The 22,942-nt window shown below is 42.4% G+C and overlaps 1 protein-coding gene across 1 annotated transcript in view; it reads left to right on the forward strand.

Moving 5' to 3' along the window:
- ABCB1 (ATP binding cassette subfamily B member 1) overlaps nucleotides 1-17,373 on the forward strand; it is a 106,213-nt gene extending 88,840 nt beyond the window's left edge. Inside the window, exons 23-28 of the mRNA XM_024738489.1 lie at nucleotides 1,010-1,150; nucleotides 3,823-3,979; nucleotides 4,467-4,664; nucleotides 12,028-12,234; nucleotides 15,856-16,002; nucleotides 16,794-17,373. Coding sequence (XP_024594257.1) covers nucleotides 1,010-1,150; nucleotides 3,823-3,979; nucleotides 4,467-4,664; nucleotides 12,028-12,234; nucleotides 15,856-16,002; nucleotides 16,794-16,997 — 1,054 coding nt within the window. The 3' untranslated portion in view covers nucleotides 16,998-17,373. The remainder of the gene's footprint in view (nucleotides 1-1,009; nucleotides 1,151-3,822; nucleotides 3,980-4,466; nucleotides 4,665-12,027; nucleotides 12,235-15,855; nucleotides 16,003-16,793) is intronic.
- The last annotated feature ends 5,569 nt before the right edge of the window (nucleotides 17,374-22,942 follow it).

Here is a 22,942-nt window from a genome sequence, read left to right on the forward strand (position 1 = left end):
GAATGACTCTGATGCTACGTTTGCATGATGACGCTCTTATATGTTCCCACTGGGAATGAGTTTTTTGTGGAACATGAAATTTGAGGTATCTGTGGAGCCTGAGGGGGTGGTCTTCCTGGGTATACCCTTCCTTCTTCTCTTTACCCTTCTCTCGTGCAGACCTTCTGTTCTTCCTTTAATGAACTCACAGTGAGGGCTCTAAAAAGTGATGTGAACATAAGCAAGCCCATCCTCTCTGAGTCTCCTTTCTTCTTTTATCAGTGGGTTTTCAAAGTTTTTAAAATGAAAGTAGAGTCTTTTTTTATGAAAAAAAATTCACTTGAAATCCCAGTATATGAAACAGATAAAAGCAGAAGTTGATCTGATTAAAGCAGGAGTAGGCAACCCACTCACCAGCCTCTCGCGCCTCCACATCACCCAGTTCCATGTGGATCAGAAAATCCACGTGTTAACTCCTTTGCAGAGCCTTCTCTAACTCCCCTAGAGGCTTAGTGCTTCTCCTTTCGTCCTTTAACACATGATTCATAAGGTACTTCCATTGCATAAATAACAATCCAACTTGACTCCTTGGTCCCCAAGGGCAAGAACATGCCTGGTTCCTTTGTGTTGGCCCTTCCTGGTCCCTCGAGCTTTTGGTTTTGGGTCAACGTGTGTTGAACGAATGTTTACTACAGAGTACGTACGTATTATATGTCCACGGGTAGGGGAAAGGGAAGGAAGTTATTAATCCCTAACAAACTCTTCTTGTTGTCTTTGGCTTATTTTAACTTGACCTTAATGCTTTGAGGTGTGGTTACTTCTCCATTAAAGATGAAGACACTGAGGTTCAGAGACAAGGTATTTTCCTAAATTCTCACAAGTGGTGATGTGGGGACCGAACTTAGTGTTTTGGAGACGAAACCCATTTTGGTCTGCTACACCTTCATACCCCACTGCTAACCTATGAAAGGGTACGTTTTAAGGACTGAGAATTGAAAGTCAAGTAAGTTTCAGAATGTCGTCTTTTCAGAAACTCTCTGAGGAAAGCACACATCTTTGGAATCACGTTTTCCATCACCCAGGCAATGATGTACTTTTCTTACGCTGGCTGTTTCCGTTTTGGCGCCTACTTGGTGGCACATGGCATCATGGACTTTGAGGATGTTCTCTTGTAAGTATGGGGGTCGTCTTTACAGTTAACTCTAGAAATCAAACCAAGGCGCACATCTCATGCCTGGATAGAAAAGCTTACTGTGAAGCTTCATGAAGAGATTTTGGTGATTCAGAAGATGGCATTTTGCCTCTGAGTCTCCGTGTATTATCCTGGAAGCATCTCATTTCATTTGGGGAATCTGTGTCTACCCTTCTCCCCGACGCTGACTCACACATTTGACCTTCTTGAATCCATGGCTACCTGGGGTGGTGATTCAATGAGGAGTTTCCAGAAGGCCTGGGTGTTTTGGGAAGAAGCCTAACCCAGGGCCAAGGACCTGGTTCCTTTTAAAGCCTTCTAAACAGGGCGGCCAAAGAATGAGTGTGGAGCACTGAGTTCTGAGAGCCCCGGAAGATTCCAGGATAAATTTGCTTTCTTTCATAAGAGAAAAGCAGTTAGAAGGTAAGAGCTGGAGAAATGCAGAAATGACAAAGGAAGCTCGATTGGAGTATCTGCTCCATCACTGTGAATGCAGACAATTGTACCTCAGTCAGGAGAAGAGAGACCTGGACTTAACTAATATTTCTAAAATACTAAAATATGTAGTTTGGTAGTGAAAAACACGTGTAATTTTTCCGAGTGTCTAGGTTTGGTGATGGCTGAGCTGCCCTTTGATACCATACCATAATTAGTGGTGATACAGTTTTACATTTAAAGCACCATCATCGAAGCCTGGGAATATGTGTTAGTGTGATATTTCCATCCTATTTAGACATTGACTTGTGCGTGCGTTACAGATTTCTCAGGATGACCCCAACAGAAGATTTAAAATTTCCACTCAGTAGCACCTGCATAATTGATATGCAGGTGCTATTTATAACTATAACCAAAAGATCAAAACCAGGCACCATTGGCATTGGTGCTTTGATTAGATAATTATCTGGTATATCGCTTTACTCCGAGGTTAAGGTATTCAATTGATGGAAATTGCTGACTCTTGGACTTTCAGATTCGGAAAATCCATCTTCCAAGTAAGGGATAGGGGAGACCTGGCTGAAGAGCAGTCCATTTTGAACAGATTCCACAGGTCTAAATGATAACAAGACCAAGATGAACCATCTGTGTGATTTATTTAGAGCTATTAAAAAGAAAAAAACACTGTGTGCTACATTAACTCAGGAATAGAGTCCAAAGGAATGGACCTGATGGACTCATGGCATTATTCTGGGAGATTCCTAATATTATACTCGCTGTTTAAAAAGGCTTTTTTTTTTTTTTTTTTTTTTTGGCGGTACGCGGGCCTCTCACTGCTGTGGCCTCTCCCGTTGCGGAGCACAGGCTCCAGACCCGCAGGGTCAGCAGCTATGGCTCACGGGCCCAGCCGATCTGCGGCATGTGGGATCTTCCTGGACCGGGGCACGAACCCGCATCCCCTGCATTGGCAGACGGACTCTCAGCCACTGCACCACCAGGGAAGCCCTGAAAAGGCATTTTGATAAACGTGTCCAGAGAAGGGCAGCTGAAATGTTGAAAGTGAAGGGACTTACCAAAGATGCAAAGGGTTTTGAAAATAATATTCCAGTACTTTGAAGGGATGTATTATGCAAAAGGATGTACATTTTTCTTGGTTTGAAAAGGAACTTTTTAACAATAGAGTTCCTCAATCAAACTTCCTCCGTCCTAAAACCAAGGATGGAAGCTAGCTTAGGGGATGTGCCCTGGCACAAGCATTGAGAGCTGGACTTGACATTCTGTGAAGTCCTTCCCAACTTTCAGCTGCTATGACTCCCATGTCATAGATTAAGAACGCCGATGCAGGGAATTCCCTGGTGGCCCAGTGGTTAGGAGCCGGCGCTTTCAGTGTGGTGGCCTGGGTTCGATCCCTGGTGGGGGAACTAAGATCCTGCAAGCCGTGTGGCATGGGCAAAAAAAAAAAAAAAGAATGTCGATGCATCTTGCAAGCAGCATGATATCTGGCTCTTTAAGGAACTGTCTGTGGTACAGTTCACAGCTTTTCTAAGAATCTGATGTAATCCAGCAGAATGCCTATATCCGTTATTGATTGCCACAAATAACGCTGCATGACAACCACCCACTATGCCCCAGTGACACACGATAATAAACATTTATTTTTGCCCTTAAGTTTGGGGGTTAGCTGGGCAGTTCTGCTGATCTGGGAATAGTGGATCTCAGCTGGGCTTGCTCTTGTGTGCAATGGGTAACAGGCTGGTTGGCTGGGGCCCACGGCACTCTTCTGTCTGTGCCTTGTCCTCCAGCAGCTAGGTGGGCTTGTGGTAGTGGCGGGGAGAGAGAGAAACATGCACGGCCCCCTGAGTCATAGGCTTGGACCTGGCAACAGTCACTTCCTCCACATCCTGTTGGCTAAAGCAAATTCCAAGGCCAACCCAGATTCAAAGGGTAGGAAAACAAATTCTCCTTCTTCAATGGAGGAGCTGCAAAGTCACTTACAAGAAGGTGAGGACACAGAGAGAGATGAAACATGGGGTCAGTTTACAATCAGTCAGTTATACCGATATGAACTTACAAGGAAAAGTGTTTGGTTTTTTTTTTTGAAACTTTTTGACTAACGTGTTGCGACTGTTTGAGACAGTGCTCTCTGGGTGTAGGAGTGTCACCTTTCTAGCATTGCAGTCCTAACTCTTTGCACATTTTGTCTTTGTCATTGGCAGAGTTTTCTCAGCCATTGTCTTTGGCGCAATGGCTGTGGGTCAGGTCAGTTCATTTGCTCCTGACTATGCCAAGGCCAAAGTGTCAGCAGCCCACGTCATCATGGTCATTGAAAAAACCCCTGTGATTGACAGCTACAGCACGGAAGGCCTAAAGCCGGTCAGTTTGATGTTTTGATTATATGATCTGCTCCTGACTGATGAATTTTAGTATTCTAAGTGGAAGTTTAATAAAATCTGTCCTTTTTTTATTTGGTGGTAATAAAATGAAAGTTTCTCTGTCATTTTAGTTCATTTTAGTAAATGCTGGTAATACACATTAGCGTCTAGTACTTTTGTAGAACAAAGCCACACGGATGTAGAAATACTGCCCATTTTATACACAAATCCTGCTAATCAGGTTTTATTATATGTAGGTTACCCTATTCTTGGGGAACAGATTTGAGTTTTCACATTTGTATTGTGTTAATGAGACATGCTATGAAAACACTGACCCTTTTAGATCTTATGTATTACATTTTAGCAGTTACAATTGAAGCCTGACTGTAGTACAAGTTCACTACCTTCTGATACCTAGCGGTAGAGAGGGTTGGCTGTTGTGAATTTTCAGGATTGCAGCAAATTTAATGTTATTGTTCTGATTTTAGAATACAGTGGAAGGAAATGTGACATTTAATGAAGTCGTGTTCAACTATCCCACTCGACCAGACATCCCAGTGCTTCAGGGGCTGAGCCTCGAGGTGAAGAAGGGCCAGACGCTGGCCCTGGTGGGCAGCAGCGGCTGTGGGAAAAGCACGGTGGTCCAGCTCCTGGAGCGGTTCTACGACCCCTTGGCTGGAACAGTGGTGAGCACACTTTTTTTTCTTCTTTTTAAAAAAAATTTATTGGAGTAGAGTTGATTTACAGTATTGTAAATCACTCAGCAAAGTGATTGAGTTATATATATATATACATATATTCATTTATTTTCAGATTCTTTATCTGTATAGGTTATTACAGAATACCGAGTAGAGTTCCCTATACTATAGGGAACATATACAGTAGGTCCTTGTTGGTTATCTATTTTATATATAGTAGTGTGTGTATGTTAATCCCAGGCTCATAATTTATTCCTCCCTGCCATGTTTCCCCTTTGGTAACCCTAAGTTTGCTTTCTATGTCTGTGAGTCTATTTCTGTTTTGTAAATAAGTTCATTTTTATTATTTTTTGAGATTGCACATATAAGTGATATTATATGATATTTGTCTTTCTCTGTCTGACTTCACTTAGTGTCATAATCTCTAGGTCTGAGCACACTTTCTTATTCAGCGCATTTCAGTTTTTTCATCTTCTAAATGCCTAGATGTATTTTTTTTCAGATTTTTTTTTTTGATGTGGACTATTTTCAAAGTCTTTATTGAATTTGTTACAATATTACCTCTGTTCCATGCTTTGGCCTTTTGGCCATGTGGCATGTGGGATCCCAGCTCCCCGACCAGGGATCGAACCCACACTGGAAGGCAAGGTGTCAACCACTGGACTGCCAGGGAAACCCCTGCCTAGATGTATTTAATTCTCAACTATAAGCCGTGGCTTCACACACTTTTAAACAGTGGTCCCACTTAAAGTCTGACATCCTAGATATAGTCTCCAAGCTGTGTCCACTGCCCCAGCCAACTTCTCCAGCCTTTCCCTCAACCCTGCTACTCTGCCTTCCTCTGCAAGCAGCCTTTTTACCAGCCATCCCCCTTCCCTTGGTTAGGTCTCAGTTTACATGAGCAGATGCAGGAAAAAAAGCCAGAAAGACAGAGGAGGGGTGCTGAGAGAGACTAGTAACATGGACGCCAGCGACGGGAAGGGTTTCAACAAGGAGAAGGTAGTCGGCACCGACAAATGCCATGGAGAGATGGGGTAAGACGGAGACTGAAAAGACATGGGAGGATTTTGCAATGAATGGGCTGCTTCTGACATTTCACAGTCTTCTCAGTGAAGTGATGGTGGTAGGAAACAGTTGAGCATGGCTGAGGTGTGGTCAGGAGGGGAAATGGAGACTGAGCGAAGTGTAGACTAGCTAGAAGATCAAAGGAGAAGGAAAGGAAAATAAAAATGGGGAGGCAGAGCCCAGGGAAGATGCTTAGCATGGGGAATCTTGAACATTTTTATGGCTGAGGATGAGATAAAACCATTGATGGAGAGACGGAATTCAAACACCTTCTAAGGAAAAAGAAAAAAAGCAAGATCAACAAATTTGGGAGACAGATAAAGAACATAGAGGGATTCTCTTTTGTTTCCTGAACAAAAGAGTAAGTGAAGGGTCAGATTTATTCATGCAACATTCAATAAACTGTCAGTGAGTTCCTGTCAGGGACTGTCTTAGGTACTGGGAATGAGATAGGAGTCTTGAAGGGAGTAGTGACATTTTAGTACTATTATTATTTTTTGGCCGTGCTGCACAGCTTGTGGGATCTTAGTTCCCCAACCAGGGATAGATTTTTAAATGACTATAATGGGGACTAGGAAAAGAATCAAACTAGGTAGGAATGGAATTCAGAGGAAAACATTTTCATTATGTAGGCACTGAGTTACTGGTCAAACTCAGAGGTGATATTCAAAATATTTAACAACTGGAATGGGCCTGGGCGCTGCCCATCCAGGATGGACACCTACTTTGTATAGTCAGACCAATGCCTGCCAGCTCTGTATGGACCCTACTTGCGTTAATGATTGATGTGAAAATAGAATTTTCATCCTGTAGGCCAGGGCCCTTTTCACTTCCCCACGGTAGTCACAGTTATCATAAATATTTCTTACTGTATTCACAGACAGCTACGCCTTTACTCAGTCCATTCTTTGACAGTTGTGGAAACTTTGTTCGTCCTTAAGCTTTGTTCCTTATTTGTACTACCTTGTTTTATATCTTCTGTGAATTCTGACTTCATGCTTCAATTTTGTGGTTAAAGTTTGGACAGAGAACTCTCAATGAAAACCTTGCTGACACGTGAAGCCATCAGAGGAGGAAATTTCAGCTCTCAGACACTGATCGTGGTCCTTAAGAGACATTTCTTAAGCAGTGTGTTAAATGTTGAGCTCTAATGAGTTATAGGGGATGGTGTCTGTCCTCAAAGATTTCAACTGAAGAGATGGGACATATCCTTCCATGATTTCTATTAAAGAAGAAGACAGGCCTAGAGCTGGTTCTTAAGGGATAATTAGAGCTGGTTGCATAAAGCTGTAAGGGTGAGCAGTCAAGACATCGTTCGATGAAAGAGATAACGTGAGCTGTGGCTGATGATTGTTCCCAATGCAGCAGATAGGCCAGTTTGGCTGAAATAGCAGATTTAATTAGAGTAATGGTTCTCAAACTTTTTTGATTATAACCCACTTAGGAAAGACCAAAAGAATTCCACCCCCCCACACCTCACTACACTCACAGTCACTGTAATGGGAAAAAACACTTGGTGTTAATAGTGTTGGAGTTGAAAACAACAATGGTAAACATACGTGCAGTAATTAGACAGGAAGAAAGTAAAGAAATTAATGATTATTCTCCATGTTCATAAGCACAAGGGGAGCGAAATTGAAAACATGGACCGTATCAGTTATGGTTCAGTGTAGGAAACAGAAACTGCTCTGGGTATTTCAAGCAGATACATATTCAGTAAGGGGAATTCGGTGCTTACAGAATCACTGGAAGGGCTGGAAGAGTGGAAGTAAAAGTAAAAGTCAGCACTCCCAACATTCAAATTACAGCATCTCAGCTGGGGTCCTGTGGCCAGGAGGTTGTAGGAAATTATGCCAGTGTCACAGCTGCTCCAAACCTGAAGACACAAGACCAGAGTCTGGGTGTTGTAGAAACTTCCGTCTGCCAAAACACAGGTGTTTCTTTACCACGGCCTCTGTCTCCCAGATTTTGCACACTGCATCTCACTGGTAGAACCTCAGTTACTTCTAGAACCAGGAGCGAGCCTGGGAAACAGTTTTTAGTCCTCTACTCCCTTGATATGTGGAAGGACAGACACAGAAGAATATGGAAATGAATGCTGAGTGTATAGGACAGTAACCATCTCAAGACAACACTGATCATGCCCTGAAAACATAGTGTCCTCTTCCATTGCAGGGAATACGATGATCTTCTCCTGCGCATTTACACTAGAGCTTCGAAATACTGCCAAGTGCTCCACAGCAGCCAGACTTCTTAGTGGAAGTGCCCTCGATAAACATTAGTAAATGTGCCAAGTTTTGTTTATGAATGTCAATTAGTGACCCTGAATAACTCAGTTAATAGGTTATTAGTGATTAGTTCTTTCTTTCTTTTCTTTTTTTTTTTTCGCCACACCTCGTGGCATGCAGGATCTTAGTTCCCCCACCAGGGATTGAACCCACACCCCTTGCAGTGGAAGCTTGGAGTCTTTTTAAAAATATTTATTTATTTATTTATTTGGTTAGTTGCACCGGGTCTTAGTTGTGGCAGGTGGGCTCCTTAACTGCAGCTTGCCAGCGCCTTAGTTGCAGCATGCAGTCTTCTTAGTTGTGGCATGTGGGCTCCTGAGTTGTGGCAGGCCGGCTTCTTAGTTGTGGCATGCAGGCTCCTTAGTTGTGGCATGCATGTGGGATTTAGTTCCCTGACCAGGGATCGAACCCAGGCCCCCTGCATTGGGAGCTTGGAGGTCTTATCCACTGTGCCACCAGGGAAGTCCCGAAGCGCATGGAGTCTTAACTGCTGGACCGCCAGGGAAGTCCTATGATTAGTTCTTGTTGCCATAAAAAATGAGTCTATGCATTTGAGCATCATTTGATCATAATGATCATTTGAAGCAAGGACTTGACCCTGAGGAGGTCGGGAAATCCTCATGACCGTCAACGAGCCTCGAATCACACTCTGAGAAACATTGACCTGAGCGGAGGTTCTCAAGCTGGCGTGGATCATAATGGCCTAGAGAGCTAATAGAGAACACAGCCACCCCGGCTCATTTACGAAGGTCAGGGCCTAGCCTTTTCATTTTTATGATTTTTCCCAGGTGATTCTGATGCCAACCAGAGGTGGAGAACCTCTGAACTGATAACTTTAAAAGGTTTAGGTCAAATTGTGGCGAGTCTTGCAAAACCAAGCTATGGAATTGTTCAGAGAGTGGAGTTTCCAAGTTTGGTGGGACCTGAAAGTTGTACAATTTCAGGGACTCTACTTGAAAGAATACAAAGTTATGAACACACAATTAGATATGAAAGTGAATATTTCCTTCAAATGAGAAAAATTCACAACAAAATATTGAAACCTTCAAGACTCTGGTCCCTCTCCTTTTTAGGCAGGTTATCCTAAATGCTTACCCAGAAGACCTGGGCTCTCTCCCATCCAGAACACCATTCAACTCCCAGCATTTGCCCGCAAATGGGCGTCCTTGAATCTTAAGTTCATTAGCTTCACTGAGACTCACTCTGGTTTGAGTCTTCCCCTGACCTTTCCTTTCTTCCCTTGCCAGCCCATGCTATGCGCTGCCACCAGAGTCCTCTCTCCCCCTTAGGACACAGTTAGCAGCCTGTTGTCTGGGTATTACCCAGTGGGTGCCGGGGCTAAGATGGAGACATTGCTCTTTTGAGGGAAGACAGTATTTTTCAATTCCGAGACACTGTGTTGCTAAAATCCAACCTGTAGTGTGTAGGTCCGATCTGAGCTCCCTCAATCACTAAGAATGTGACCTTGCACAAGTGACTTAGCTCTGCTCATGTCCTCATCGGTAAAATGGGGATTAAACTCGCATTTACCTCGCGAGCGTTGTCATGAATATTAAACGAGAGAGGGCCTGAGGTGTGCTTACAACAGGACCTATAATATAGTCAATGCTCAATATTTTATCTATGATTACCATTTCAGAGTAAATACATACAGCAGGATAATACATATTTAACATTTGATTGTGCTACTGAAATCAGGTAGTAGATTTAAGTTTGGAATAGAGATAGCTCGTCATTTTAATTTAGGCTTTCATTGTTTTTGTTTATTTGTTTGTTTTTTGGCCTTCCATTGTTATTGTCAGTGTGTTACTTTAAGTTTTTATTTAGGCCAGTATCTTTTTTTTTTTTTATCCCGCCATGCCACACAGCATGTGGGATCTTAGTTCCCCAACCAGGGATCAAACCTACAGCCCCTGCATTGGAAGTGCAGAGTCTTAACCACTGGACCGCCAGGGAAGTCCCAGGACCAGTATCTTCTGAGCAGTGTTCACTGACGCCCTGGACTTCCTTGGTCTTCCCTCAGACGGCCATCCATGCCTCAGCCAAAGAAGCTCTACGTTGATCTTTTTATATTTGGTCTTCTAAACGTGTTTCCCCTAAGGAAAGGATTCTTTAGCAAACACAGGTTTTAAATAGTTTGTAGTTGCTGTGTGTAGCATGGGGCTGAGGAGGCCCAAGCGTCTTCTTGTATGCAGTGTGATGGAGAAACTCATGAAAACTTCCTGGGATCGGTTATATTTGTCTGACTGTATTCGTTTGATGGTGTCTATTTTTTCTCCCAGGGGTATAAGCTTGGAAAAAAGTTTTTTAAAAAACTACTCTTTCTTTCCTCAGATTTCCGTTTTTCACACTGTTCCAGCTAACAAGATCTGCTGTTTCGCCACATACTTGTATGGTTTTTCCTGCCTCTCTTCACTCTCTACTTTCCACCTTCACTTAACACTGTGAGGAAGCCTGGAGCATAGATGCTTGGAACAGTCTCCATGGCAACCGGGCTTGGTACTAATAAGGTCATGGGTGTGTTTTCCATCCATCCTTGCACCTGCCAGCTTCACAAACAGAAGCTGTCTTCCTGCAGCAAAGACTGTACCCTACCCCTGGCCAGCTGTCTCCCAGAGGCACCCAGCCAGGTACACGGGATTCAAAGTGTATATATAGCTCAGGACATACTCATCACCACTATTATAAAAGCTCAAAGCTGAGTCACTGCTGTCTTCTTCAGGGAGGATGAACAGCTCTCACTTGAATGCCAGCGTTCTCTTGCAAAGTAGGTCTCTGGGGCAGACACATCTGCACCAGAGAGCAAGGATTATTATCGGCCAGGCTGTATGGGTATGCCCCAGGCTTCTGCAGGATAATCCAAGGGGAGACAGGTCACTAGAGAAAGGGCAGCCTCTCCCTCCAGCTCCTTTGGGTCAGATCCAGATCGCAGACAGTCCTTCACATACCCTGTGCCCAGCACTGTGCTCAGTAGGGTTCATACATGACTTCATTTAATCCTCAATTCTTTGACTTTAGGAATTATCATTCCCAGTTTACACACAAAGAAACTAAGAGACATTAATTCACATTCCTAAGATCAACAACGATTTAGAGATATAACAGCCACCTTCCGACACTCACTTCTGTTTCATTTTAAGTCCTCAAAAACTTGATCCTAACTAACAGGTCAGATCAGAAACGTGACCTACAAACCTATTCTACGGTATAGCAGTTAGTTATTTCCAATCTAATGGTGGCTACTTTTCCTGTGAAAAATCAGTACATAAGAATAAGGATGCCAGAATACATCCCAGAATTAGAATGCATTTTATTAGTTTCCTGTGGCAGCTGTAACAAATGACAGCAAATTTAGTGGGATGAAACGACACAAATTTATCTTACAAATTCTGGAGGTCATAAGTCCAAAGTGGATCTCACTGGGCTAAAGTCACGGTGTCAGCAGGGCTCTGTGCCTTCTGAAGGCTCTAGGGGAGAATCTGCTTTCTTACCTTTTCTAGCCCGTGGCCCCTTCCTGCATCTTCAAAGCCGGCAGTGACCGGTTGAGTCTTTCTCATATTGCTCCACTGTGATACACGCTCTCCTGCCGCCCTCTTGCACAGTTAAGGACCCTTATGATTATGTTGGGTCCACCTGGATAATCTAAGGTAACCTCGACATTTTGAGATCAGCTGACGAGCAACCTTACATCGTAATTCCGTCTACACTTGTGAGTAACATTCGCAGGTTTCGTGAACGAGAACATGGATGTCTTGGATGGAGGAGAGGTGCATTATTCTGCCTACCACATGCATAGGGTTGAAACAGAAGAAATATGATGGTTCCTCAAAGCATACAATTATGACCTTATTCAGTTAACCTTGACAATCCAAACTGAAAACAACAACAAAAGTCTCATAATAACTTGGCAGTCTTAATGTATGAAATAACGATATTAATTTTGCTAAATTCAAAAAATGTGCTGGTTCTGAAGATGATCTGTGATCTCTTGTTTTCAGCTAATTGACGGCAAGGAAATAAAGCACCTGAATGTCCAGTGGCTCCGAGCACACATGGGCATCGTGTCCCAGGAGCCCATCCTGTTTGACTGCAGCATCGGCGAGAACATCGCCTACGGGGACAACAGCCGGGTCGTGTCACAGGAGGAGATCGTGCAGGCAGCCAAGGAGGCCAACATACACCCCTTCGTCGAGACGCTGCCTGATGTAAGTCTCTCTCCAAATAAGGTGCCTGGGAGCCTGTGGCAGCCCCCCTGGCCTATGCTTGTGACTTCGAAAGGGCTGGATCCCAAAGGTGAAATGAGCAGCTAAAACACACGTCCACCTGTATACAAGCATCTGCCTGCACTTCCCATCCCCAGTGGATGCGATGTTTACCTGATCACCCGACTCACTCCCTGTGAGCAGCCTGACCGAAAAATACATATGCCTGGGAGGCCTTTCCTTCCAAGTCTGGGTGCAGGGCCCACAGAAGCAAGAGTGACCCTCCCCCACCATTTCTCTCCCAACCTTCCTTCTGCCTCCTTGCCACTCTCCCCCAAGCCTCAAACCTCCCTCTGTGGAGTTGGGCCAGGCCAGGGAACTGGCCCCGTGCCAGAAAGAAGGCTCTGAGTAAGGCTGAGCCATTGGAGTGTCATCTCTCACCATTGCACATTCCATGTGCCCCAACCTCTGCTTGCTGATTATTGAAACCTTCCCTGGGCTGTTGTCCCACAGATGCCTTCTGAATTCCTCCTACGAAGTTAGGTAAATGGAACCTCTTGCCCTCTCTTAAGCCTCTTAGGTCCTGTATTTTGCATTGCAATCTAGACCTATCTTCTCTAACCCACCCGCCCCCCATTATCATAAGTTATGTTCTTTATTTTAAGGAAGTGCCCCCCTAAAAAGTAAAGCTCAGTAGCCTGAAACTGGCGGAGAAGGTCCTCTCCTCATGGGGAAAGATGGCAATGCCTTATGGCCCCAACCCTCTCCCAAGATTTCCTTTTCTGGAGGCTCTTCTTTGGATACCTGCTGTCACCACACATCATAGGCTCCAGGGAAGAGGCGTTGTCCACTCCCCTCCTTTAACCTTCTAGCCCATCTGTGGATAATTGGCCCTTCCCAAGGCTAGAACATTTAAAGCATGTAACTTTAATTCCCTTTACTCATGGTGAGGTCAGTGTTCTCAAAGTCTGGGCGTGGGCCAGAACATCAGCGTCACCTGGGATCTTGTAAGAAATGCAGATTTTCAGGCCTGACCCCAGACCTACTGAATCAGAAACTTGGAGGTAGGGTCTAGCAATCTGTGTTTTAATATCCCAGGTGATGCTGATGCAGGTAAAGTGTGAGAACCACTGGGCTAGGGGTTAACAAAAGCAAATACAGAGAGTAATTATTATCTAGCTTATGAAATATACCTTGCCCCTCTCACTTTTGTCTGCCACCGGGACCTACCTTTCTGGGCTCTGGGCTCTGTTTATGGAGCACACTTGTAGACATCATAAGTCTTTTCCTCAATGTCTAGACCTGGAAAGAGAAGGCAAAACCACTTAAGTCCTATTTTCTGTCCAAGGACCTACTTCTTCACCTGAGTGGTTCGCACTAGGATTTACCTCACCCTGCAGTGGGCTGGTCTAGTTTCCTCCTCTCAGGGGTACAGCCCTGCCTTTATCTGCCTCAACAGGGTCGATACTGTGGCAGTGCAGCCTGGCAACCTCTGCACCCTCATGGGACTCGCTCCAGTGCTCTAGCCTCCCTGGTGGCTGCAGCTCTGGGCTGGGCCAGTCCCAAGCATCTGCCGGAACCTCCCCTGGGCTTGCTTACTCCACCTGCAGGTGGAGAGCTCTGTGTTGAGTGCCATAGAACTAAGGTTGCCAGAAATAGCAAGTAAAAACAGGCAATCCTACATAGAATGAATTTTTTTAAAATTGAAGGATAGTTGATTCACAATGTTGTGTTAATTTGTGCTGTACAGCAAAGTGATTCGGCCATATATATACACACATTCTTTTTTTAATATTCTTTTTCATTATGCTTTATCATAGGATACTGAATATAGTTCTCTGTGCCATACAGTAGGACCTTGTTGTGTATCCATTCCATATATAATAGCTTACATCTGCTAACCCCAGCCTCCCACTCCGTCCCTCCCCTCCCCACTTCCCCCTTGGCAACCACAAGTCTATTCTCTATGGCTATGAGTCTGTTTCTGTTTCGTAGACAGGTTCATTTGTGTCATATTTTAGATTCTGGAAATGTATAAGTGATATCATAATGGTATTTGTCTTTCTCTTTCTGACTGACTTCACTTAGTATGATAATCTCTAGTTGCATCCATGTTGCTGCAAATCCATTATTTTGTTCTTTTTTATGGCTGAGTAATATTCCATCGTATATATGTACCACATCTTCTTTATTCATCTGTCAATGGACATCTAGGTTGCTTCCATGTCTTGCTATTGTGAATAGTGCTGCTGTAAACATAGGGGTGCATGTGTCTTTTTGAGTTATAGTTTTGTCTGGATATTTGCCCAGGAGTGGGATTGCTGGATCATACGGTAATTCTATTTTTAGTTTTCTGAAGAACCGTCATACTGTTTTGCATAGTGGCTGCACCAGCTTAACATTCCCACCAACAGTGTAGGAAGTGGAACGTGAATTTTAAAGTCAAACTCTGGATGTCAGAATCAGAGCCCACAGTTTGACTAACATTTCAGCCTGGCAAGGACCTGAAAATAAAAAGATAATATGGTTTTTTTAGGTTACACATTACATTTCTACTCTTCCCTACATACCCTATTAATTCCTGTCCTATTGTCACATTGGATACTTAGTGAGCGTTATCTGCTCTGGGAAACAATATGTGAAAAATTTCAGGAGAACTCTGAAAACAAAAGTCAATCAGGAGATTTCAGCTTTTCCAGTTAGATATCGAATAGAGTTTCTTAGCATCCATTAAAATTGTTGAAGCTTTAGAGATAGTCTTATTAAAACAGACAGCAAAAGGCTAGCATCCCAAGAATTTCTTCCCTTCCTCACTTTATTTTTTTTAAAACGATATTATCATAATCGACATTTTATTTTTTTTAACATCTTTATTGGCATATAATTGCTTTACAATGGTGTGTTAGTTTCTGCTCTATAACAAAGTGAATCAGCTATACATATACGTACATCCCATATCCCCTCCCTCTTGCGTCCTTCCTCACTTTAAAATAATGCAGAGAGCATCACCTGCTGGTTATAAATAAAATGAGTTTCAATTATTTTATTATGCATAGCCTGTTGAAATCAAATTTCCTTCCTCCTACCAATCTTTGTCCCAAATGCAATGAAACCAGAAGGCTGGAAGAGCCTCACATTGCAACAGTCATCTTCCTCATAAATATGTTGACTTGTCTGCACTAAAGCATAACTTTTAAGACCCAAACGTCTGTCTTCAAGAAGAGAGGTTAATCCTGCCATTCAGAGCTTTTTTTTTTTTTTTTTTTTTTTCGGTACGCACGCCTCGCACCACTGTGGCCTCTCCCGTTGCGGAGCACAGGCTCCGGACGCGCAGGCTCAGCGGCCATGGCTCACGGGCCCAGCCGCTCCACGGCATGTGGGATCTTCCCGGACGGGGGCACGAACCCGCGTCCCCTGCATCGGCAGGAGGACTCTCAACCACTGTGCCACCAGGGAAGCCCCAGAGCTATTTTTTTGTTGTTTAACTCTCCTTCAACCCATTCTTAGCTTCTGAACCTAAACTTTTTTGTGTATGTGGAAGTGGTTATCCTATTTTCTGCAAGCACACACTATTTCAGAACTTTATCAGTTCTACTTTTCATCATAACAAAACCCTATTTACAGAAATATAACACCAGAGTAGGAGACAAAGGAACTCAGCTCTCTGGTGGCCAGAAGCAGCGCATTGCGATAGCTCGTGCCCTCGTTAGACAGCCTCGTATATTGCTTCTGGATGAAGCTACATCAGCTCTGGATACAGAAAGTGAAAAGGTAAGAATTTAACGTGGACTCATTCACACTTGAAGCAGTTGTCCCTTAAAAGGTTTTAAATTTATGCTTCTGTCTTCTACAGTAGAGAACACAATTCAGCCAGATACTGAGTTTTGTTACTTTCAGTGGAATTTAAACACTTTCGGTAGCTGTCATTCAAGAGAACTAAGATGAAACAAGGCAGATTAGTCTGATAACGCTTGTGCTCCAAAAGTCAGCCCCGGATCACTTTGTATTGGTCTAAGAAGCTGCATTCAGGAGCCATAGTCCCATTACTACTGGCAGCATCTCCTCAACAACTATATAAAAAAAGTGGAAGCACAGAACAGTGTTAAAAGCTGACTGTACTTGAAGGTAAATACTAGCAATTGTTCTCAGTTTGAGAAGAAGTGGAGTGTTCAGGTGTCTGAAAGATAAACTCATTCTGAGTTTTTTTTAATCTTAAAAATAACAAAATTCAAGGAGGCTGTGTTTGGCCTGTGCTCAGGCTTCCTGTATTTACTGTAGTGCTAGACCAGAAGGATGTCACGAGGCTGGGGACACTACTAAGTGCTTCTAAATGATTGCATAGGCTGTATTTACAGTCATAACTCTGAGATAAACCAAATTAGGATTCAGTATTCTTCTGATACGACAGATCCCTTGCTTTGTAAAATCTGTTATATTCCATTGACACCACTGTTAAAGAAGCACGTATCGTTGGAGAAATTAATTGTGAGGCTTGTTATGGAGGAGAAATTCAAGGGAGTGGATTATTATGATCAGAGTTAATTTGTGTGATTATTGAACAGGTTGTCCAAGAAGCCCTGGACAAAGCCCAAGAAGGGCGCACCTGTATCGTCATCGCTCACCGCCTGTCCACCATTCAGAATGCAGACTTGATAGTGGTGTTTCAGAACGGCAAAGTCAAGGAGCACGGCACACACCAGCAGCTGCTGGCACAGAGGGGCATCTACTTCTCCATGGTCAGTGTCCAGGCTGGAGCAAAGCGCTAGCGAACTGTGACCATATGAGCTATTAAATATTGCCTAATATTTGTGTTAAAATATGGCATTTAATCAAAATTGAAAAAGTGAGCACTTCCTGGGAAAACTATGTAGAGTTACTTATTTAACATTTCCTGCTTCAGTGGAAGATCATTCCACCCAGTTCAGAGTCTTCAGAGACTATAATTGAAGGAACAGAAAGAAACAGCATCAATTGGAGAACAGTAATGGTTTTAATTGCATTATAAAATTTATAGAATCATTCAAAGTAGATTTTGTTAATAAAGTGTATAATTTGTGTTTCTATTTTCTTATTCAGACTGTAACTGACTACCTTGCTAAAAGATTATAGAAGTAGCAAAAAGTACTGAACGTTTGCGTAAAGTGCCTATAATAAAACTAAACTTTTATATGACTGGAGTCATCTTGTCTAAAGTGCCTGTAAATCTATCGTCTCCCAGTTGGACTACTGAAGATCATTTCTGCACTTTAAAAAAAGGACTTCTTTAAAAACTCTCATTAATTTTTGTAAGAATGGTTAAACAGTGTAACAATTCCTATTGTACATGTCTTTTCACGTTGGGTTCTACAAAGCCATCTGGCTTCATTCTTCTTGGACTTGATCCTGCTGATTCTTGAACTTCCAACTTTATGCTGGCTGTCAAACCAACCACATAGATCAATACAGGATTTCAGGGGCTGAGATGGGGCAGAGGATGGACAGTTGTGAAGTGTATACTCTGATGTACATTGAATATCTTGCCTTGCTCTTATAAAGGGCTCTCACAGGATTTTAATACTTTTGCATTTTTAAAACTACAGTTCTTTTTCTGTTTTGATAATGCATCACTTTCCCCAGTAATTGGTCTCTTCCAAAGTTGATCCTTCTGGTGGCAGGTGATTAAAATGTGCCATAAGTTTAAATACATCATCATGAAAACATGACGAAAAAGGAAAATATCACCAGAAAATGATACCCTGACTATAAAAAGAGAAGCCAAAAAGCACTATAAACATGATTGAGAGTCACAAGCTGGGAGCAGTATTTGCCATATTTATTATAAATAATTGGTATTGTTACTATATAAAGAATTTTAAAAGGAAGAAAATGCCATCATCTCCAAGGAAGAATTGGCAGAGGACATGGTCCAGTAAATCCCGAAGAAGAAATTGAGGAGAAAGAAAATGCACACTCTCAAGGAAATGTAGATTAGATCAACAAACCCTCGAGGGGTAACATGAGCCCCATGGCGGAATAAGACATCCTTTGTTTCTCCCTCAAGGACATAATTTGGCATCCAAGCACAGACAAAAGTACCTTTTTGGGAGTTGTGGGATCCAGCATCATATGCCAAGGGACCTAAGAGGATCCTTGCTTCCCCGTGAGTCAGCTAATAGGGATAAAGACCTGGGTCCTGGCTGTGGACCGTGCAGTAGCCTGTGAACTGGCTCCAGTGCCCCTTGGCCTTGGTCCAGGAGCCCCTGGAAAACACTGTCTAAGACAATCACCCACAGACCATAGAGCCTTTGTACAAGTCCGGGTTTCCAGATGAGAAGTTCCAGCACACCTTTGGAGCAAAAAAACCTCGAAGTTTGGAAGCATTGAGAGGATGAGAGGAACAGCTTGTCCTGACTTGCACCATCCCTCCCCCCAAGGGGACACAGCTTAGGGCCAAGAGAGATCTCAGCCTGTGATTTCTCTCAGGGAAAGTGAGAGCTTGTGACACGTGGCTCACAGGAGGCTGCCAAAGGAACTCCTTTCTCTCTCCCCACATCCAGAGTACTGAAACATGAACTGCATGACTGAGAGGCAGGAAGAGACGGAGAATGGCACGTAGCTCCCTCAGAGGGTGTTAAAGGGGCACAGAGCCTGCTAACCACATTCAAGAAGCCTGCCCTGAAGCCGCTGGGAATGCCTCACCTGCAGATCCTCCAACGGGTGCACGGGTGTCCCCAGTGCTCAGTATGCCTCACCCACACAAACCCCCTGACCCTGTGGCTGGCTCCCTGTGTGTGCTCCCAGCAGCAGTGGTGAGAGCAGGGTCTGGCAGATGGTGAGTGAAATTCAAGCGCTCAAAGAATGCAGACTTGAATCTGCAGGCCAGGGAGAAGCCACAAATGAGCTTTAGGGCCACCTTTGAAAAAAGGGAGGCAGCCAATACATGGTTTGGTGCATTGCAGATCAAGGGGAGGCATATAAGCTTAAGGATTCTGCCACAAGAGGGGGCAAGAAGTGTGGATCAGGTGTAACCAGAGAAGGCCTGAGAAAGCCTCAGAATCACTAGCAGGGCTGATGGAAGATACTTCTCTCCTGAAGCCAGTTAATAAAGACGGGAGGAGGTGACTTTAACCTCAAATGGGAAGACAGCAATGCAGAACTTCAAGGAATATGAAAAATCAAGGGAACATGACACCACCAAAGGGTCACAATAATCTTCCAGTAACCAACCCAAGACATGGAGATCTGTGATTTTTCTCGTAGTGAATTCAAATATGGTGTTCTAAGGAAACTCTGTGAGTTCAAAGAAAACACAAAGACAAGTCAACAAAATTAGAAAAACAGTACACAAACAAAATGAGAAATTTGACAAAGAGATAGAAAATATTAAAAGGAACCAAACAAATTCTGAAGCTGAGGAATACAGTGAATGAAATGAAAAATATAATAAAGAGCATCAGTAGCACCTAAATATATTCAGCAAATACTAAGAGATCTGAAGTGAGAAATAGACAACAATACTATAATAGTAGGGGACTTCAATATCCTACTTTCAACAATAAAGGGATCATCAACAAAGAAATGTTGGATCTGGACTACACTTTAGACCAAATGGATTAGCAGACATGTAGGGAACATTCCATCCAACAGCAGCAGAATACACGTGCTTCTCAAGTACACATGTAAAAAGTAGCAGAATAGGTCAGTCAGAAGACAGAAGAGAAGAACTTTGAAGTTACCTAGTCAGAGGAGAGAACAAAGAAAAAAGAATGGAAGAGAGTGAGAAAGCCTACATGATATATACAGTACTATCCAAAGAACCAGTTTGTGAATTATTGGTGTTCTGGAAGGAGAAGAGAGGACAGAAAGCTTATTTAAAGAAATAGTGGCTAAGAATTTTTTCCAGACCTGGGCAGAGATTTAGATCTCCAAATTCACGAAGCTGGTAGGCCACCCAACAAAATCAACCTAGAGAGATCCTCTCCAATACACATTATAATAAAACTGTTAAAAATCTAAAACAAGGAATCTTAAAAGCATGAAGAGAGGAAAAAAGCTTATAACTTTCAAAAGAACCTGCATGAGGCTATCAGTGGATTTCTCAGCAGAAACCTGACAGGCCAGGAGAGAGTGGGATGATACATTCAAAGTGCTGAAAGGAAAAAAAAAAAAAAAGCCCTGCCAGTCAAGAATTCTCTGTCCAGCAAAGTTGTCCTTCATAAACGAAGGAGAGAGACTTTCTCAGACAAACAGAAGCTGACAGAATTCACCACAAGACCTGCCTTACAAGAAATGCTGACAGGAGTTCTTCAAGCTGTAATGAAAGGATGCTAATTAGTAACACGTAGCCAACTTCAGAATACTCTGATACTGTCATATGGTGCTGTATTAAAAGTTATAGGACAGTATAAAGGTTAAAGGACAAGGGTATTAATAATAGCTATAGCTACAATTTATTAATAAATACTCAATATAAAGAGGTAAATTGTGGACTTCCCTGGTGGCGCAGTGGTTAAGAATCTGCCTGCCTGCCAATGGAGGGGACATGGGTTCAAGCCTGGGTCTGGGAAGATCCCACATGCCGTGGAGCAACTAAGCTCGTGTGCCACAACTAGTGAGCCCATGCACCACAACTACTGGAGCCTGCGCGCCACAGCTACTGAAGCCTGCATGCCTAGAGCCCGTGCTCCGCAACAAGAGAAGACACCACAATGAGAAGCCCGCGCACCACAAAGAAGAGTAGCCCCCGCTCGCCGCAACTAGAGAAAGCCCACGTGCAGCAACAAAGACCCAACGCAGCCAAAAATAAATAAATAATTTTTTTAAAAAAGAGGTAAATTGTGACATCAAAAACATAAAAAGGGGGAGTAAAAGCTTAGAGTTATTGTATGCAAAGTTGTTATCAGTGTAAAATAAACTATTATATCTGTAAGATGTTTTATGTAAGCTTCATGGTAACCACAAAGCAAAACCCTGTAGCAGATTCACAAAAGAGAAGAGAATCAGAGCATACCACTATGGAAAATCATCAATTCACAAAGGAAGGCAGCAAGAGAGGAAGAAAGGAACAAGGGAACTACAAAATAGCCAGAAAGCAATTAACAAGATAGCACTAAGAAGTCATTACCTATCAATAATTACTGTAAACGTATGTTGATTAAATTCTCCAAAATAGGCATAGAGTGGCTGGATAAGACGCAGTTATATGCCGACTACAAGAGACTTGCTTTAACTTTAAGGGCACACATAGGCTCAAAGTGAAGGCATGAAAAAGATACTCCATGCAAGTAGAAACCAAAAGAGAACAGAGCTAGCTATACTTATATCAGAGAAAATAGACTTAAAGCCAAAAACAATAACAAGAGACAAAGAAGGTCATTATATAATGATAAAGGAGTCAATTCATCAAGAAGATATCACAGTTGTGAATATATATGTGCCCAACATTGGAGCACCTAAATATATTCAGCAAATACTAAGAGATCTGAAGTAGTGAGAAGTAGACAACAATACTATAATAGTAGGGGACTTCGGTATCCTACTTTCAACAATAAAGGGAACATCAACAAAGAAATGTTGGATCTGGACTACACTTTAGACCAAATGGATTAGCAGACATGTAGGGAACATTCCATCCAACAGCAGCAGAATACACATGCTTCTCAAGTACACATGTAAAATTCTCCAGGAGAGGTCATATGATAAGTCACAAAGCAAGTGTTAGTAAATTTAAGAAGATTAAAATGATACCAAGTATATTTTTCAACCACAGTGATAGACACCTAAAATCAATGACAGGAGGAAAGTTGGAAAACTAACAATAATATGGAAATTAAACACTCGTGAACAACCAATGGGTTAAGGAAGAAAACAAAGGGGAAATTTTTAAAAATATCTTGAAGCAAATGAAGATGGAAACACAACATACCAAAACCTATGAAATGCAGCAATAGATGTCTTAAGAGGGAAGTTTATGGAGATAAGTGCCTACATTAAGAAACAAGAAAGATCTCAGAAAAGCTACGTTTACAGTTCAAGAAACTAGGAAAAGAAAAGTAAACTAAGACCAAAGTTATCAGCAGAAAGGAAATAAGATCAGAACAGAAATAAATAAAGACTAGAAAAACAAAAGAAAAGAACAATGAAAATAATAACTTTTTTTGAAAAGATAAGCAATATTGACAAAAGTAGCTAGAAAGAGAAACAGAAATCAAATAAAATTGGAAATGAAAGAGGAGAAATTACAACTGATGGCACAGAAATAGAAAGGTTCATAAGAGACTACTATAAAGTTATACACCAAAAAATTGGATAAAAACAAACTGATAAATTCTTAGAAACATACCATACCAAGACTGAATCATGAAGAAGTCAAAAATCTGAATAGACCAATAATGAGTAAGGAGATTAAGTCAGTAAACCAAACCTCCCAACAAAGAAAAACCCAGGGCCAGATGGTTTCACTGGTGAATTCTACCAAACATTTAAAGAAGAATAACACCAATGTTTCTCAAACTCTTCCAAAAAATTGAATAGGAGGGACCACTTCCAAAGTCATTTTACAAGGCCAGCATTGTCCTGATCAAAAAGCCAAGTAAGAACATTACATGGAAACAACAGACAAATACCTGTGATGAATATTGATGCAAAAATTCTTGATAAAATGCTAGCAAACTGGATTTAACTGCATGTTAGAAGGATCATACAGCATGATCAAGGGGGCTTTATCCCTGGG

Source organism: Neophocaena asiaeorientalis, unplaced genomic scaffold (genome assembly GCF_003031525.2).
Source record: "Neophocaena asiaeorientalis asiaeorientalis breed wild unplaced genomic scaffold, Neophocaena_asiaeorientalis_V1.1 scaffold89, whole genome shotgun sequence".
NCBI classification, from domain to species: domain Eukaryota; kingdom Metazoa; phylum Chordata; class Mammalia; order Artiodactyla; family Phocoenidae; genus Neophocaena; species Neophocaena asiaeorientalis.